Below are 17,205 nucleotides of genomic sequence, written 5' to 3' on the forward strand. Positions count from 1 at the left end.
CATCCTCCTTTTCTCTAACCGTTGACCAAACTAAATGTGTGGCCTTTTCTTCGATGTCCCCTCCCATTCTGGGTTCTCCATGTCTGCGGGATGCTGCCACTCTTCCCCCCTCTGCCATTTTCCTTTTCCTCTGTCTCCTCCATTCAGTTACAGTTCAGACCTTTTCTGTTTCCTGTGGGCCATCGCCCTTCCTTTTGGTCTTTGTGATAACCACTTTAATTTGTGACTTCTTGCCAGAGGTCACACGGCACCTTTTTGACATTCTTGAGTGAAAGCTGCTGGTTGGGATGACAAAGGTTACACAGTTTGGGGAGCCACTCTGCCACCAAATCCTTGTCTCCAAACCCTATTGAATGACCGAGTCACTAGGTTTCAGAGCCTGACTGTATTCTTACAGTAAACCTCTTGGGACACTTTGGAAAACCGTGGTGTTTCCTTTGTGTGTTCAGCGTGCCATCGCTGCCAATGCTGCCATTGCGGCCTCTGCTTTTCCATTGCAGATGGCTTTCCCTTCCCTCGCGAGTATATGAGCGCCCCTCTGCTGTGCCCTGCAGAGTCAGAATCCTGGCTTTGTGATTGCGTGATGCCTGTGGTGACTGAAGACTTGCTGCCTTTGTGCTCTCTCCGAGCAGTTCCTTATTTCTCCTCCCTACACACTGTTATCTTTATAATTTTCTAATTGAGAAGCATAAATGAAGTGCCTGAGATTGCAGAGTTTTATGCACTTCAGTCCTATTAATCACTGAATGTGTGTCTGTTTTTACCGTTCTTGTATTTTCATCTCTGATCTTACTGTAGAGTTAATAGCGTTATGTTGTCCCTCACTTGCTTTTCCCAAAGGGGAGGGCTGGCCTCAGCCTGGACGTCTTCAAGTCTAACTAAATCCTCAGAAATACGTTCATACTTAGTTTCCATTTCATCTATTTTGCTAGTAAAAGATCTGCTGTAGAAGTGAAACGTTGATTAATTATTTCAGTGACTAGGGTATTTAAAGATGTTTTATTTCAGTTACCTTTTCATCAGAAAGAAATGTAAAAGAATAGTTTAGAAAATATATTTCTGGGTTTTAAAATACGGTCTTTATGTTTCTATGAAACAGATGAAAGCAGCATCCTCAGGCATTGGTAAAATTGAAGCTGTTATCTGATTTGTAATGAAGTAGCCAGAAGTCTAGACATAGTGATTTTTCTGAATCACACTCCGCGACGTTTATTTACTTTCCCTTTTATCTTTGGGCCTTCTAGAGGGGTGTTTGATGCTTCCCTCAAAATGGCTGGCTTCTATGGATTGTACACCTGGCTGACTCATACTATATTTGGCATCAACATTGTCTTCATACCATCAGGTAACAGTTGTGTCATAACCTCCACTGCCCTCTATTTAAGGAAAGTTAAGCCATTTTACATTCATTGGGAAGTGTCATTTTCCTCAAATTTAAAATACTGAGTTTTGAGATCTAATCTAGTCCAGGTTAGGAGCAGGAATTGATTTGTAATGCTTATTTATTGCTGTATCCCCAGTAGCTAGAGCAATACCCAGCACACAGAAAGCACTGCATAAGTAGTTGTTATATGAATGAATGCCCTATCGCTAACCACACCTAGCACGTGATTGGCACTCAATAAATGTTTAAATCGAACTGATCGGCAGAGAGCAATGAGTTGGTTAAATAGCTTTGTCCCATGAAGGAGACGGTCCCACGGGCAAGATGAGTGCTTCTGAGGGCCCATAAACTCTCCCCACCGCTCGAGGTCTGTTCTGATAGTGCCCGCATTCCACAAGCACCAGGGTGTTTTAATGACCTTCTTTTACTTTTCCTCTGTGGTATCTCTGCTCCTCTCCTTCCATTTTTTTCTTTATTTCTGTGGCCACTTGTCTTCCTAGATACATCTGCCTTCCACATTTGCCTCTACCACCATTGTTTTTCCTCTTTGCTCTGTGCCCCCTTCTTTCTTTACATTCCCAAGTTCATCCAGGTTCTTTCCTACTTTGTTGTCCACAAAGCCACCCTCTGACATGCGAGCACCCTGAGGGCACGTGAGGTGGTTTTATGACAGGCCCGTGAAGCAGGCAGGGTGGGTGACGTCCTTGTTGTATAGATGAGAAACGGAAGTTCTCTAGGGTCCCAGACCTGGTCGATGGAACCCACATCTGCTTGACTCGTAGTCAGGGGAGCCAAACTACGTAGAGCGCTCCAACACACTGCTCTGGCAGGGGGCAGGCTTGAGTAATTAGGTCCCTCGACTAGCTGGTGTTTGTTATTTTTAAATTACATTTCATTTTTTATTAGAATCAAGGTAAAGAATATAGTCATATCTGAGTTATAGAGACTAATTTCTGATTTGGCTTTGGAGTCAGTACAAATTTGGACCATTGTTCTATAGTTACATTATAAGACTGTATATTTAACTACTCATTGATTCAAAATAACAACTGCAAGACGCAAAAACTTTTTGCTAAAAAATAGACTCGTGAAGTAGACACACACTTTAGAAAGATTTTCAATACCAAGTTTTAAGATACTGGACCTTCATTTAACTAAGCAAAGTCAGTTCCACGGGGCGTATCATTCCCTGAAAATTTGAGTTGATTTTTAACTTGTTTGGTGGAAATTTTTGAGTAGGAGGAGCTAGTGTTTATGTTCTGCTGTTTTGTTATTGTTTTGATGGTGATGTTCAGTTGCCTTTCTTAATTAACCTTTTCCTAGCGTTAGCAGCAATCCTTGGAGCAGTGCCGTTTCTGGGGACGTACTGGGCAGCAGTCCCTGCGGTTCTAGACCTGTGGCTTACACAAGGCTTAGGATGCAAAGCCGTCCTGCTGCTGGTTTTTCATCTCTTGCCAACATACTTTGTAGATACTGCCATCTATTCCGATATATCAGGGTAAGTATTTCACAGAACTTCCAGTGAATTGTATCCAGGGATTTCTGTGTCCTTTTAGAAGAGGGTTTTTCTTTTTCTTTTGGAAATGGAGGAAAAGACAGGTGGTAAGAGTTTTTAGTGAAGTAGCCTTCTGTGATTCCACTGATATAACCAAAGTTTAATTTAATATAATTAATGTTCACAAGATATTTTGGTATTATGTATTATTTATAATATATGAGACCATGGGTTAAAACAAAATTGTGAATAATCACCTGATTAGTGACAGTTAATCTAGGAAAGAAATATTACGAGAAGTACGTAAAATATTTAAAGAGTTAGTGATCATTTTCAGAACTTCTTTGCTTTTGGAGAAAAACATTATTAGGTTGTATGTGTGGCAATTTCCGTGTAAAATCAAATCTCATCAAGCTAATATATGACAAACAGCTCTCTTACTTACGATATTATATAGTACGGTTCTTTGCTGAGTACAAGTTAAGTATAAGGCAGAAGCCACACTTTGGCCAAATAATATAAAAAATAAATATATACTTTTGTAGGATTTGATATTTCTCTTAGAAATTGCATTAAATCAAGCCAGTTCTCATTTAGTTACGTATTCAGATTCACATTGCTTATTAAAATCTAGGATGTAACCAAATGTTGAATCAGCTTCTCAAGTTCAGGCTATAGCCTACTGAAGCTATCATAATAAAGTACTAAGTTTTCTTAAAGTAAGTCACCATCACAATGTGGGTAGATGGGGTCCAAGTTTATGGAAAGAGTACTCCCTTCAGGTAATTGGAAATTATACAAGGACAAATTGAATACCACCTGTTTTCTCTCTAGTAAGTTAAAGTAGAAAGTAAATGATGTAGAACTACTCTGAAACCCCAGACATCCAGAACAAAAAACAACAGGCAACTCCATACACCAGCCTTCCTTACGGGAGCTTTTATGCCTGATACTTGAGAGAGGAGATTAAGGATTAAAGGAGAACATCAGAGTGCCGTTAGCTAGTGCTTCAAGTTGAAATTTAAACAGTAGGAATAGGTACACAGTTGATAGCTAAGCACTTTCATTTCTTTAAACGTTACTGCATATTTTATATTAAGGTTTTTAGGTAAAATTGAAGATTTATGTGATTTTTTTTTCTTAATAAAATAATACCTTACTTAACCAGCATCATTAGGACATGAAAGGTTTTGGATAAATTGTTTTACTTTTTAATAAATTAGGCTTTTATTTAAAAGCTCTCAGACATGTTTTTAAGCAGTAAACATTTTTGATAGAAACTTTACTTAAATGTATCATTTAGGGAAAAAGCTTATTGACATAGTAGTGTATATGGAATATTGCCTGGATCCTTTTTTGGAATAAGGAAGACAAATAAATATAATGTATTGGTTTCCTGAAGACTGACTTAACTTAATATTACTTATTGCACGATAATATAATACAAAACATCCTTCCAGGGCATTTGTTGTTTGCCCCTCACTAGACTGTAGTCACGTGTGTTTAAAAGCTGGAAACAACCAGGACCATACCTTTTCCAAGTTCCTCTGATGTCAGCGGCCACTGGTTTCATCACCAGTGTGCTGGGCTGCTATGAAGTGTCTCATTTCATCCAGTTTGTGAGTGCTACTGTGATAAGCTGGAGCGCGTGATGACTCTCCCGTGATAAAATACTCAGTTTTGTGACAGCTGTTTTCCTCACGAGGACTTTATCACTGCCTGTATTAAAAACTGTATTTTAGGAGGTTGCCAGAAGTCTGACCTGTAAGTAACAGGGATGCTATTGTATTGTTGTCATCTTTAAAAAAGCATAATTAAATAATTAACATGCTAAATTGGGCCCACTTAATTAGTCTTGATGGAGGTGTCTGATATAATCCGATCCTAAGCCAGCATTAACCCACTTCAGGCAGCAACCTAATGAGTGGGTGCTAGGTACCAGTTAACATTACTGACTTCACTCCTTCAGCTGTTGGGCCTATATTCAAGGCAAGAGTCAGACATGTTATGTAGGCAAGAAAATTCTTGCATCTCAATATTATTACAATGTTCAATTATCCACACTGAGATAACTAAAGAAAGCTGACAATGTAGTCAAAAGCCTGTGTATTAGAGGGAACACACATTGTGTTAGAGAATGTGTTTCAGATTTACTCCAGGGTTCGTGTTTATTGAAAGTCGTGAACTAATCTGTATGCTCTTTATTCCAGAGGTGGCCATCCTTACTTGACCGGCTTGGCGGTGGCTGGCGGAGCGTACTACCTGGGCCTCGAGGGGGCAATCATTGGGCCCATCCTTCTCTGCATACTTGTGGTCGCTTCCAATATCTATAGTGCCATGCTCGTGAGCCCCACGAATTCAGTGCCCACGCCAAGCCAGACCCCATGGCCTGCTCACACCCAGCGGTGAGTCACAGCAGACTGATCTTAAACTGTGGAAGGAACCACCCTATCTCTGTCTTCTTGACCTGAGTAGTCTGTCAGGATGCAGGGATTTCAGTGCCTACACTCTGCTAGAGATTGTAGTAGACACTAGCAAAGCGAAACCATTGGATTTTGTATACCAGGAACAGTTGAATACTAAATGGGGTCAGAATTATTAATGTCTTAAATGACCAAAAATAAATGAAAAATATAAAAGACTGTTGGGGGACATGGTATACCAGGTTAAAGGAGACTCAGGATGTAGGATCATCAAATGCAATGCATGACTCTCTGATCGGATGTTGGATTTGGAATGGGAAGAAGCTGTAGGGAACGTTTCTGGAACAATTGGAGACATTTGAATATGGGCCATACCTTAAGCAGTACTGTTACACGACTGGTACATTTGTCGGACATGACAATGAGACTTCGGTTATGTGGCAGAATATCCTTTAGGGGTGAGAGGTCATGATGTCTGCAACTTTCTTTCAAGTAATTCAGCCAAAAGTGAGATGGGGAGAAAGTGACTGTAGCAAAATGTTAACAGTCGATGAATCTAAAACTAGTCTTTCTGCAAATCAGGTTTACACTTGTTCAGAACAGAAAGTTGGGAAAAATTATTTGAGTGTACCAGTATGGAGTTACAAGTTGTTACTTTGCAAGTACAGACATTGAAATCATAATTTTCTGGGTGATTTCTCCTACTTTATCTTCAAAACCTCCATAGAGGTTTCCATGTCTGCTATCATATTTTTTTCAGTCTGGTTTATTGAGGTATTATTTATGAAAATAAAATTTACCTTTTTTAGTATACAGGTTTTTATCAGTTTTCAATGATATATAACAAATCACACTAACTTAGTGGCTTAAAGCAATATCCATTTATTACATTCATCTCCATGGGTCAGGAGACCCGGCACAGTTCAGCTTGATCTTCTGCTTAGGGTCTGACAAGGCCATGGTCAAGGTGTCAGCTGCAGCCGGGGTTTTATCTGTGGATTGGAGAGTCCTCTTCCAAGCTTGCTTATTATGAGCAGAATTCATTTCCTTGCAGTTGTAGAACTGAGGCTTGTAGCTCCTGAAGGGCCCCCTCTAGGCCATTCATACATGGCTGTTTGCTTCTTCAAGGCCAGCTTGGTGAGTGTTTTTCTGGCTTCTGTCTCTGCTAAAACCCTTTTTTGAAGGGCTCACCTGATTAAGCCTGGCCCGGCCAGCATACTTTTCTTTTGATTAAAGATAACTGATTAGAGACCTTAATTATATCTATGAAATCCCGTCATTATTATTGTATTAACAACATAATCATGATATCAGAGATCAGATATGTTGGGCTCTTGCCTCATAACAAGAGTAAGACCCTCACTCAAGAGCTGTGGGCAGGTCGTGTGTGTTACCGTAACTTCATCTGGCAGGGCCATTGGCTTGTGCAGCCTTCCGTGTCAGCGCCTTTTGGTTCCCCTTTGGGGCTAGCAAATTCCTCAGAGAAAGGTCTTCCAATCTCCTGCCTGGAGGTCGATGGCTTGGCTGCCAGCATCCTGGAAGCCAAGGCAGGGAAAGGGGCTGGACATTGTCCAAGATGTAAACATTCATTGAATCACCCCGTCAGTGCACCTCCCCACCGCCATCTCTTCCTGTTGTTTCCTAGTCCAGGGACTTTTTGTCTTGTCTTCTCCAGAGGAGGGAAACTCTAATTTTCTGCCAAGGATCGGGGCGGTTGCTTGGCTGGGTGGAGGTGGGCGGGGTTATTGGAGCCGTGGGCCTTACTGCTTTTGAAGCAGACTTTAAAATGGTTCTGTGTTTAACCCCACCTTCAGCCACACTTCCAGAGTTACTCGATGTTACCAACTCCTGAGCCTCATGGGGGTTTTGCGGAATAAATTAGGTTGTTTTGGGCTTTCCCCACTGCTGGTTTAGGGGTCTGCTTTCCAGGGTGCGCTGGGGCAGAGCAGCCGTCCGTCTGTTCTCCACCTTCCAAAAGTTCGTTGCACCTCGTGGGTGCTCTTTTGTTTGACTTTTTTTCAGGTAGATTTATGACTTTAAAACAATACTTTTACTGGCATTATAGTGGGGTTTTGAGAGGATCCAAAGGAAATACGTGTTCAATACTTCCCTCTTTAGTGGGAAGTCTAAAGGACATCTTAAATAGTAATAAACACCGCCACTGGGGGTATTTATTGGGACTTAACTGTGTGCCACGTTCTGTGATAAAACTTTACCTGCATCATCTTATTTTACTTAATCTGTCCGGTGTTTTCACGAGATTAGGAATGGTTGTTTTTCATGTTTTATAGATGAGGAAACCAAGGCTTAGGGAGGATAACTTGCTTGTAGTCACAGAGCTAAAAACAGGCGAGCTGGTGTGTTTCAGCTAAAGATCTTTCTTCTTCACAAACCATCCACAGTAGAAAAAACACTCTTCTGCTCCCGGCCAGTGTGGCTTAGGTGGTTGGAGCCTCGTCCTGTAAACCGAAAGGTTGCAGGTTCGATTCCTAGTCAGGGCACATGCCTAGGTTGTGGGTTCAGTCCCGGGCCTGGGCGCCTACGAGAAGCAACAACCAATCAATGTTTCTCACCTTGATACTTCTCTAACCCTCTCTCCCCCTCCCCTTCTAAAATCAATAAGTGTGTCCTCCGGTAAGGATTAAAAAGAAAAGAAATTCTCTCTCATCGGTAAATATTACCCTCCACTTGCCTGTGCCATTCATTGTGTACTAATCCTTATTACTTCCCATCTCCTCCTTCACCATCTTTACCTCAAATCTGTTCTTGCATCTTTATCTTAGTCCCGCCCCTGGGCTAGGCTGGGCCCAGCTACTGGGTTTCTCACCTGGACAACTGCTCTAGTCGCCTTAGCCTCCTCACTGCCTGCCGAGCCTCTGCTCTTTCTGTTCTCCAGTCTGTTCTCCACTTCAGGATGGAGGCACATCTGATTGTGGTCGTTCTACCAAAACTGACCTCTCATTGGTTTCCTTGACGTGGCTAATACCTGGCCTGTCTCACTAAAGCTAAAACATTCTCTGAGCTGCAGCTTCAGGCTCCACTCAAACTCTAGGCCTTCCTACATGCTGCTTTCTCTGCATGGACAGACTCTTCCCTCCACCCAGTTTCCCTTGCTTAATTAATCCTAATCATTCATCTGATTGCAGCGCAAATGTCAGTTCATAGGAGAAGCCTTCCCTACACCCAGGGTTAGGTTACACCCTTCCTGCTAGTTTAATGCTCTTACAGACAGCCCTTGTGGCTTTCCCCTGCAGTACAGTTTTCATCTATACTCTTGGTGATGAGTCTGTCTTTTCCCACTTGACTGTGGCTGCTGTTATGCAGGGGCATGTCAGTTTTAGTTACTGATGTATCCACAGCACTTGTCAGCAGTGTTTTGTACTTGGAATGTGTTCAATTCCTAGTTGGAGGAACAAATGGGCTGTGAAGGAATAGTCTCTACAGAGGCGTGAGTTATGGAAGGATTTGGCTCAGTTTGGGAACTGATGTTGTTACATTGTGATAATAGAGGGTGGGTGGTACGTTCCATTAGGCAGACTTAACCTTCTAATTGCTGATCCAGGCCCTGGTGGCTGAACAGACCCACTTGCAAGACTATTTCAATGTATGACCATCTATCTTCAGACAGATGATCGATCATCGGTCCTCCTAAGAAGAGATGAAGGAGGGAGAATCCCCTGTCCATAGTGGTCAGTGCACTATTTGATGGTGGCGAGGGTTGTGAACACAGCACAGCTTTGGGCTAAGTAATCAGAAACTATCATTTTCTCTTCTCTCTGTGTACACTGGGGCTGTTTGACGTGTGAGGAAGGACAAAAACACTCCTGCAGTTACGCATCTCGAGTGCTTTCTTGATATTTGGACAGGACAATCAGACTTGATTTGATGTACTTATTCCACTCCTACCAAAAACGGAGCAGCAATCCCTGAATATTAAGCTCAGAAAAACCTGTAAGGAGGAAGTAGGAGACTCTCCCAGGAACTCTTCCAGGAACCCCTGTTCTCTGCAGTAGTTTTCTTTTGCCCTCGGTCACACCTTTACACCACCAAAGGTGACAGACCACTGTGGTCCTTTAGGAACTCAGCTTTATCTTTCTCTAGGGAAGAGATAGTAATAACTCATTGCTATTTCAAGAAATTTTCTTTTCGGTCTTTGCAAAATGAGATACAGAGATGTTCTCCAGAGATGGTAGTGTTTTTGGAGAACCTGCAGACCTTTGCGTTAACCATAGGATTTTAGTTGGAGCATACTTCCCGTCATCCTGGTTTGGCATAAAGAGGGGAAAGGAGAGAAATCTGGAATTGGACAGGGAGCTAATGGATTCCTCCCTCTGTTGACTGTTGTCCCTTCTTTGACTCTGTTGCTTGGAAGTTACCTGGACCTGTTCATTCCTCTGTATTTCCAGTGGAGTGACCCAGTGCTGGGTTATTACTTCAGTAGCCTCTTCACTGCTCCTGGCCCCTCTACCCCTGCTTCCCTCCAGGCTACTCTCACAGTGCAGCTGGGGGGGACCAGTGTTTTGCCACCCCAGTGTATGCCTTTCGGGGTGTTGATTTTTAAGCCGATTATTAACAAACAAGAGACTCAGAAAGAACCTTGGGCCTTACCTGCCTAAAGGAATTTAGATAGAAAAACCCACTGAAGGGAAAGGAACATCACTGTAGCATCTTAATACAAACCAAATGTGGCGGGCAGGGAGAAATCTGGCAAAGCCTGTTTGTTGAGCTTCCTTCTGTGTCCCATTGTCTCTGAGTGGCCCAGCAGGAATTTGTTTGCCTGGTTTGCTCTTTCTCAGCTACCTGTGGATTGTCTGTTTTTCCTTGGAACTCCCCAACCCCTGCCTCCCCTCTCCTTTGTCCCAAATGGCATATAAACCTCCACCGTCCAGTGTGTCTTTGGGTCTCTTACCTTCTGACACTCCAGGTGTGCATCTGGAATAAATTCTGGACATTGTTCTTGTTAATCTTTCTCATGTTAATTTGATCATTAGCACAGATAGAAAAATTAGAAGGTGGGAGGAAAGGTTTTTTTTGTGCTCCCACACAGCCTCTCTGGTTTTCCTGAAACGTGACTGTTATGCCCCCTACAATTAAAATGTCCACAGTGGCTTTCCATGGCCTTAAAGATGAAGTGGAAACGTTAAGCTGGCCCATCATACCTTCATGCCTTCATTCTGTTTACCCCGGAGACTCAATTCTCTGCTGCCGGTTCTGTGTTTTATTTTCTAGCCTTATTGAACTTGTTTTCGTTCCCTGAGGTCAGTGTAACCTTTGCACGTTTTCCCCTCTGTAAAGAACACCACCTCCTTCTAGCTGAGCCCAGTATCATGGTCTATACTTAAAGTATTTGTCTTAATGAAGAGCATTACTGGAACTCTCTAGACTGGGTACGATTGTTTCTGTTGGTATTTAACTGGAAATTGATAAGGGAAAGAGGGAAAGGGGACTAGCCATTGATCTTAAGACAGTGAGAAGCAGGAGCCTATTTGCTTCACCAGGAAGCTACAGATTTTCTTACTCCAGGGAATTGCGGCATAGCTCTGCCAAGTGGATTAACATTCCTCCCATGCCTCTCCGGTACTGGGTTGTTGCAGGGCACAGGGGGTGGTGCTTGACCAAAGAGACCTGTCTGTCTAGCCTGGCGAGAGAAGGGATTGGTTGGGAAGTAAACCCATCCCAAGTCCACAAAAGCCTGAGAAGTTGATTGGTTCTTTTGAAAAAGTACTTGGTCTGTCCCAGGCCCAAGCTAATATATTACCAAGGGTAAAAAGTGAGGGTGCCCCCAACCCCCGCTCCGCAGCACCCAGTGATGCACTCAGCTGTTCCTTCATACACTCTCTCACCCAGGAGCAATGACCATGTGGGCATAGCAGCACCTGGGTCCACAGCAGATGGTGTGGGCTCCAAAAGCACTGAACTCGCTCTCTTGCCCACTTGGTAGTGCGCTTGCGCGTTCTCTCTCCATAGCCTTGTGACCTTAGCAGCCACGTGCCAGCAGCTCCATGGACTCCGCCACTGGAGCTTCTGGGAACGAGCTAAGTAAGCTACTTGGATGGGGACTGAGACCACTTAGCAGCTGCCTGTGGGCTCCAGACAACTAAGATTAATACGAAGCAGAAACTCTGGACACTGGCTTTCATCTTGGTCTTGCCGAGGACACAGTTGGACTTTCCCATGGCGGGACAGAGGGAGGTGGGACATTGGGAGCCCAGGGATGAGCGTCTGTTTCCACACGAATAAACCAGGGGGTGACAGGAGACTGTCACCCCACAGTCTCCCGCGCGTGGGTCCTTGGAACGCTTTCCTTGTGATGCTGTGGAAGGGCCTAATTTCCACCGACAAGGAGATGCCCCTGCTGGGTGTCCCCATAGCGTATCGTACTTCTCCCACTGGAACCTGGCGCATACAGATGTGCGCTCAATTAATTGTCTCTCTCACTAGTTGGTCAGCCCTCTGAAGTAGGAACTATGGCAAACCTGCTTACCACTGTTTACCATTCCTAGCTTGCTGTGTGCCACACGGAAAGTGCTCGGTGAAAATCTGATGCTTTCATAGGTTAGTGAAACCAAGAGAAGATTAGATAAAAAGATTATTGCACTATTACCTTGAGGTTGATGAAAAACAGATGGAACGTAGTAAACCTCATTCTTAGAACTTTATTCCATATTTGTTGGAAGGGAAGGGATATGCGTAATAGTGGTGACGTGACATAATAGGGGTCACAAGTTGCGTGCCCGTGTGCTGGTGAGGGTTTAGGAGCTCAGTGTGCCCAGCCAGCTGAAGTGAAATCAGTCACTTTAAAGCTTTGTATTTTCAAATGTTCAAAGTTTATTCTGCATCTCTGGGAGGCTAAGATTCTATAGCTCTTGAGTTGTTAAGTCAGAAAAGATTTAAAGATTTACATAAATGAAATTTTTAAAAATTGCATTGACACTTTTTGGGGAAGCAGATCCCCGAACATTTCCAAGGAGCAAAAGGTTGTGAGAAACCGCACTGCACAGACCCCGTTGCTGTTAAAGGAGCAGCTGCCCTCTGCTCCCCGGCCCCATTCTGCATTGCTTGTTCGAGCACGGGGCTCCTAGAGCATGATAATCCTTATGGTTTAGGAAAGAAGACTGTATTTTGGTAGTTTAGATAAGACATTACCATTTTTAGAAATACTGTCAGTGTAGTCTTTACTTCTTGTTTCCTCCTAATCTAGGGAGTTACAGTTATAAGAGCCTTGCTAATTGGTTAGCTCTGGGCCTCTCGATGAGGCCAGAAGGAAATCAGAGAAAGACAAACACGTTATTACGTCTATTATGTGTGGAGTCTAAAAAATAAATAAACCAAGCTCACAGATAAAGAGAACAATTTGGTTGCCGGAGGAGGGGGGTGCAGATAGAGGATGAATAAACTGTTTTTGTTTTGTATTTTTGGTTTAAATAAATTCAGTTTTAAAAAAAATATTTTAAAAGACATTATTTCTCCATGTCTAGGTTTTGAGGTTTGTTTTCTAGGAGTTAATTGAAAGTTTGTTTAAGATGAATGTTACGTCTGTAGAGTTTTACACACATACCACCATCACCACCCTAAACATCTAAAGAATCTGTAATGTTGAGATGGAAAACTCTTAGTAACTGTTTTCTCAGCTTGCTTAATTTTGTTTCCTTTCTTCTGAGTCCATTTGGGAGCTTTCTTGGCCTGGAGTCAGAATTGAATGGTAGGTATGAATTTCAAGGTTACAGCTAAGCCTACTTGTCAACGGAAGGCAGTCACCAGGCCAACCACAGTCTTAATCTTACTTCATGCGTCCTTGCCCTGAGGCAGAACTTTTCATTCATAATTTAGAGGAATTTAATAGAGATTAAAACTGCAGGTATCTTAGAAATTTGAAAAGATGTCAAAGGGTAAATAAAAACATCTGTTTTTATGGAAATGCTTTGTAGTATTGATCAGTTTTTGGCTATTGGTTGTAAAGCTTTTCCAGGGCTTCAGAACTGAGTGCCACCTAGGATTCTTGTCGTCTGAGACCGTTGGTAGTCACTTTGCCTCTGTACAGATGTTAAATCACACATGTTGGTGAGACTATGAAAAATAGATACACACATTGATGTCGGGAGCAATGATATAAATAGATAGATACCTAGAGCAATGGTTGGGGGCGTACTTTTGCTCCCTTCAGGGGACATTAGTCAATGCCTAGACACCTTGATTGTCACAACTGTGGTGCGTAAAGACAGGGATGCTGCTAAACATTTAATAATGTACAAAAATGTCAATAGGGATGCTATTGAGGAACCCTGATTTGAAAGAGATAGATATTAATACACATAAGGCATGTGTGTATATATAAATCTTAGTTTGGTGAGATTTTTCTCAGAATGAAAATATTTAAGGAAACAACTCATTTCAGTTCCTAGATCTGTCAGCATGTATTCAAGATGGTGGTTTTAGCCATGCCCTACACATAAACCCCGTTAAAGCCACAGGAGCCATGGCCAGGAAGCTCACTCACCTCTTCCTCCAAGCTGTTCCTTTGGAAGTAGAGCTGTGCTAGTTGGGGGCACGCTTCAGACAGAGACTTAGGGCACCGCCCACTGAAAGAGCCTCAGGATAACTGAGCATCCTTGATGCAGTCTCTTCCCTGTGCCGCTCTTGGTAATGAAGTACTCCTAACATTGTATGAAAGGGTTAGTCTTTAATTTACCTCTGCCCTCTCTAGCTACCATAGTCACCCTAAATATTTATAGGAACCGAAAAGTGGGAAGACAAAAGGAGTAAGAGGTGGCATGGGTGTGGATTTGTACCTAATGACAACTTTTGGTTATCTTTTGTTTCTATAACTGAATATTTCCCTGAAGTTTTGGAACGCTTCTTATATTCTATTCTAGGTCTATTTATAGTGAAAAAGTTAGGTAATCTTTTTAATACTTGGTTATAGGTATGGAAATAAAATGAGCTTTATTTGAATGATAATGTAAGAAGGAACAACACGATATAGTGATGTGACTACAAGTTAATATAAGTTGAAGATTTTAAAATTGTTTTGAGGCAGACTTCCAGTCAAGATGGCAGTGTAGGCAGACATGACTCACCTCTTCACACAACCACATTAAAATTACAACTAAAATATAGAACAACCATCACTCAGAACCATCAGAAATCAAGGTGAATGGAAGTCTGACAACTACAGAATTAAAGAAACCCCATCCATCCAGACTGGTAGGAGGGATGTAGAAGTGGAATGGTCCCACACCCACGTGTGGTGGTTAAAAATTCAGGAGGGATATCTTGGGAGCAAGGAGTCCCAGCCTCACACCAGGCCCCACAGCCCAGGGTTCCAGTGACAGGAAGATAAGTCCCTACAACATCTGGCTGCAAAAACTAGTGGGATTGAGTTGGTGGAAGAAACTGCTGAAGCCCCAAGCAGTTCCTCTTAAAGAACCCACACACTGCATCACCTACTCAGACTCACTCCCTCTGAGCTCCAGCGCCGGGTGGCAGCTTGAAAGGCACAGTGGCATACTGGAAGAAACTGAAGTATCTGGCATCAAGGCGAGCAGAGGCCATTGTCCCTTTTCTAAGCCCTCCCCCCACAGAGCTGGCAAGCTGGTGCCATATCTGAGACTCCCATCAACCTGGCTGACACTGTTTGACCCACTGTGGAGACCCCCAGAGACTTCTCCCCATGTTGCTTTTGGGCCTGCCCACGCTGCTTTTCGATATGAATGGTTGATCTTGGCTCATGCTTCCTAACGTCCTAAATCCTTTCAAACCAGCAGCAGCTGGCCTCAGTGAGCCCTAGTCCAGGCACGAGCAGCAGCCAGCCTGGATTCACAGCTTGGCTTCACCTGGGAATCTCCAAGCCGAGCACAAGTAGCAGCCATTTCAGATTGCTCTATAGCTAGACATGGAGGTCCCAGGCAAAACACAGGTGGGGCCTGACTATGGCCTGCACCACCCAAGAAACTCCAGGGCCACGGCACCCAGTGGGCAGCTACAGACCATGTCGCAGCACCACCATTCTGCCCCTGCACAGCTGATCCTCCATGAATTATGGAGGTTGATGGTCAGTGGTCATAGCCAATCCTTGCAGCTGACTGGCCTGGGGAAATCCCTCCCATTGATCTGCCAACAGCAATGAAGGCTCAACTACAAGAGGAGGATGTATTCAGCCCACACAGAGGGCACACCTTGAGTACCCCAGTTGGGTGATAGGGGAGGCTTGTGCCACTGGACCCTACAGGACACCAACTACAATAGACCGCACTAGCAAGACACAGAGTCAAAGCAGCTCTACCTAATACATAGAAACATACACAGGGAGGCTGTCAAAATGAGGAGACAAGGAAACATGGCCCAAATGAAAGAACACATCAAAACTGCAGGAAAAGAACTAAACAAAATGGAGAGAAGCAATCTATCAGATGCAGAGTTCAAAACACTGGTTATAAGAATGCTTAGGGAACTTAGTGAGGACCTCAACAGCATAAAAAAGACCCAGTCCAAAACAAAGGATACACTAATTGAAATAAAAACAATTTACAGGGTAACAACAGTAGATTGGATGAAGCTGAGAATAAAATAAATGATTTGGAACATAAGGAAGCAAAAAACAACCATGCAGAACAAAAAGAAGAAAAAGTTAAAAAAAAAACAAAAAACCCAAACCCGAGGATAGCGTAAGTAGCCTCTAGGACAACTCAAGAAAGAGGTCCAACATTTGTGTCATAGGGGTGCCAGAAAGAGAAGAGAAAGCAAGAAATTGGAAATCTATTTGAAAAAGTAATGAAAGAAAAGTTCCCTAATTTGGTGAAGGAGTAGATATGCGAGTCCAGGAATCACAGACAGTCCCGAAGAAGATGGATGCAAAGAGGCCCACTCCAAGACACATCATAATTAAAATGCCAAAGGTTAAAGATAAAGAGAGAATCTTAAAAGCAGCAAGAGAAGTTTACCTACAGGGGAATTCCCATTCGACTGTCAGCTGATTTCTCAAAATAAACTTTGGAGGCTAGAAGGGATTGACAAGTCAAGAAAAGCAGGGACCTGATTGCTTACCCAGCAAAGCTATCATTTAGAATGACAGGCAAGTAAAGAGCTTCCCAGACCAAAAGAAAAAAAAAAAAACCTAAAGGACTTCATTGTCACCAAACCATTATTACATGAAATGTTAAAGGGACTTATTTAAGAAAAAGAAGATCAAAACTATGAACAATAAAATGGCAAAAGACACAAATCTATCAACAATCGGATCTAAAAACAAACTAAACAAACAAGAACAGAGATGGAGTCATGGATACTGAGACGTTCTGATGGTTCCCAGACGGGAGGGGTGAGGGGGGAATGGGTGAATAGGTGAGGGGATTAAGCAGTACAATTAGGTAGTTATGGAATAGCCACGCGGCTGTAAAGTACAGTATAGGAGGAAATGGAGTGGTCAACTTACACGTGTGACCCATGGACGTGAACAACGGTGGGGGATTGCCTGAGGGAGTGGGGGGTGCTGGGGCAAAGGAGGAAAAGTCAGGACAACTGTAATAGCACAATCAATAAAATATAATTAAAAATTAAAAAAATAAAACTGTTTTGAAAACAAGCTTTTTAAGTTCAGATGTGATATTGTATAGGAGCAAGGTAACTTCTATCAAAAAGGGTGATAATGAACTTCTGCTTCATACTTGTACCCTTTAAGATAGATTTGGCTTTATGTAATCCAAAACAAACTCAAAGTACCCACTATCAACAGAACTCAAATGACTTAAACGAGCAAGAAGTGTATTACTCTCGAATGAAAGCAGCCCAAAGGTAGGCAGTGCAGGGCTGGTATAACTGTTCCACAAGCATGTGCGCCAGGCCTCCCTCCTTGATAGTCTGCCAGCCTCGGTGTGAGGTCTTGTCATCTAAGATGGGTGCTTGAG

The 17,205-nt window shown here is 42.9% G+C and overlaps 1 protein-coding gene across 3 annotated transcripts in view; it reads left to right on the forward strand.

The window, feature by feature from the left end:
* Nucleotides 1-17,205, forward strand: part of TMEM245 (transmembrane protein 245) — an 81,894-nt gene that overhangs the window by 58,662 nt on the left and 6,027 nt on the right. For 2 of the 3 annotated variants that reach the window (XM_053921990.1, XM_053921994.1), the window contains 3 exons: nucleotides 1,245-1,345; nucleotides 2,708-2,882; nucleotides 5,090-5,284. In XM_053921990.1, coding sequence (XP_053777965.1) covers nucleotides 1,245-1,345; nucleotides 2,708-2,882; nucleotides 5,090-5,284 — 471 coding nt within the window. Of the gene's footprint in view, nucleotides 1-1,244; nucleotides 1,346-2,707; nucleotides 2,883-5,089; nucleotides 5,285-12,963; nucleotides 13,049-17,205 lie in introns of those variants that run through there. The other variant, XM_053921997.2, reaches the window with a different exon arrangement.

Source organism: Desmodus rotundus, chromosome 1, assembly GCF_022682495.2.
Source record: "Desmodus rotundus isolate HL8 chromosome 1, HLdesRot8A.1, whole genome shotgun sequence".
Lineage (NCBI taxonomy): Eukaryota > Metazoa > Chordata > Mammalia > Chiroptera > Phyllostomidae > Desmodus > Desmodus rotundus.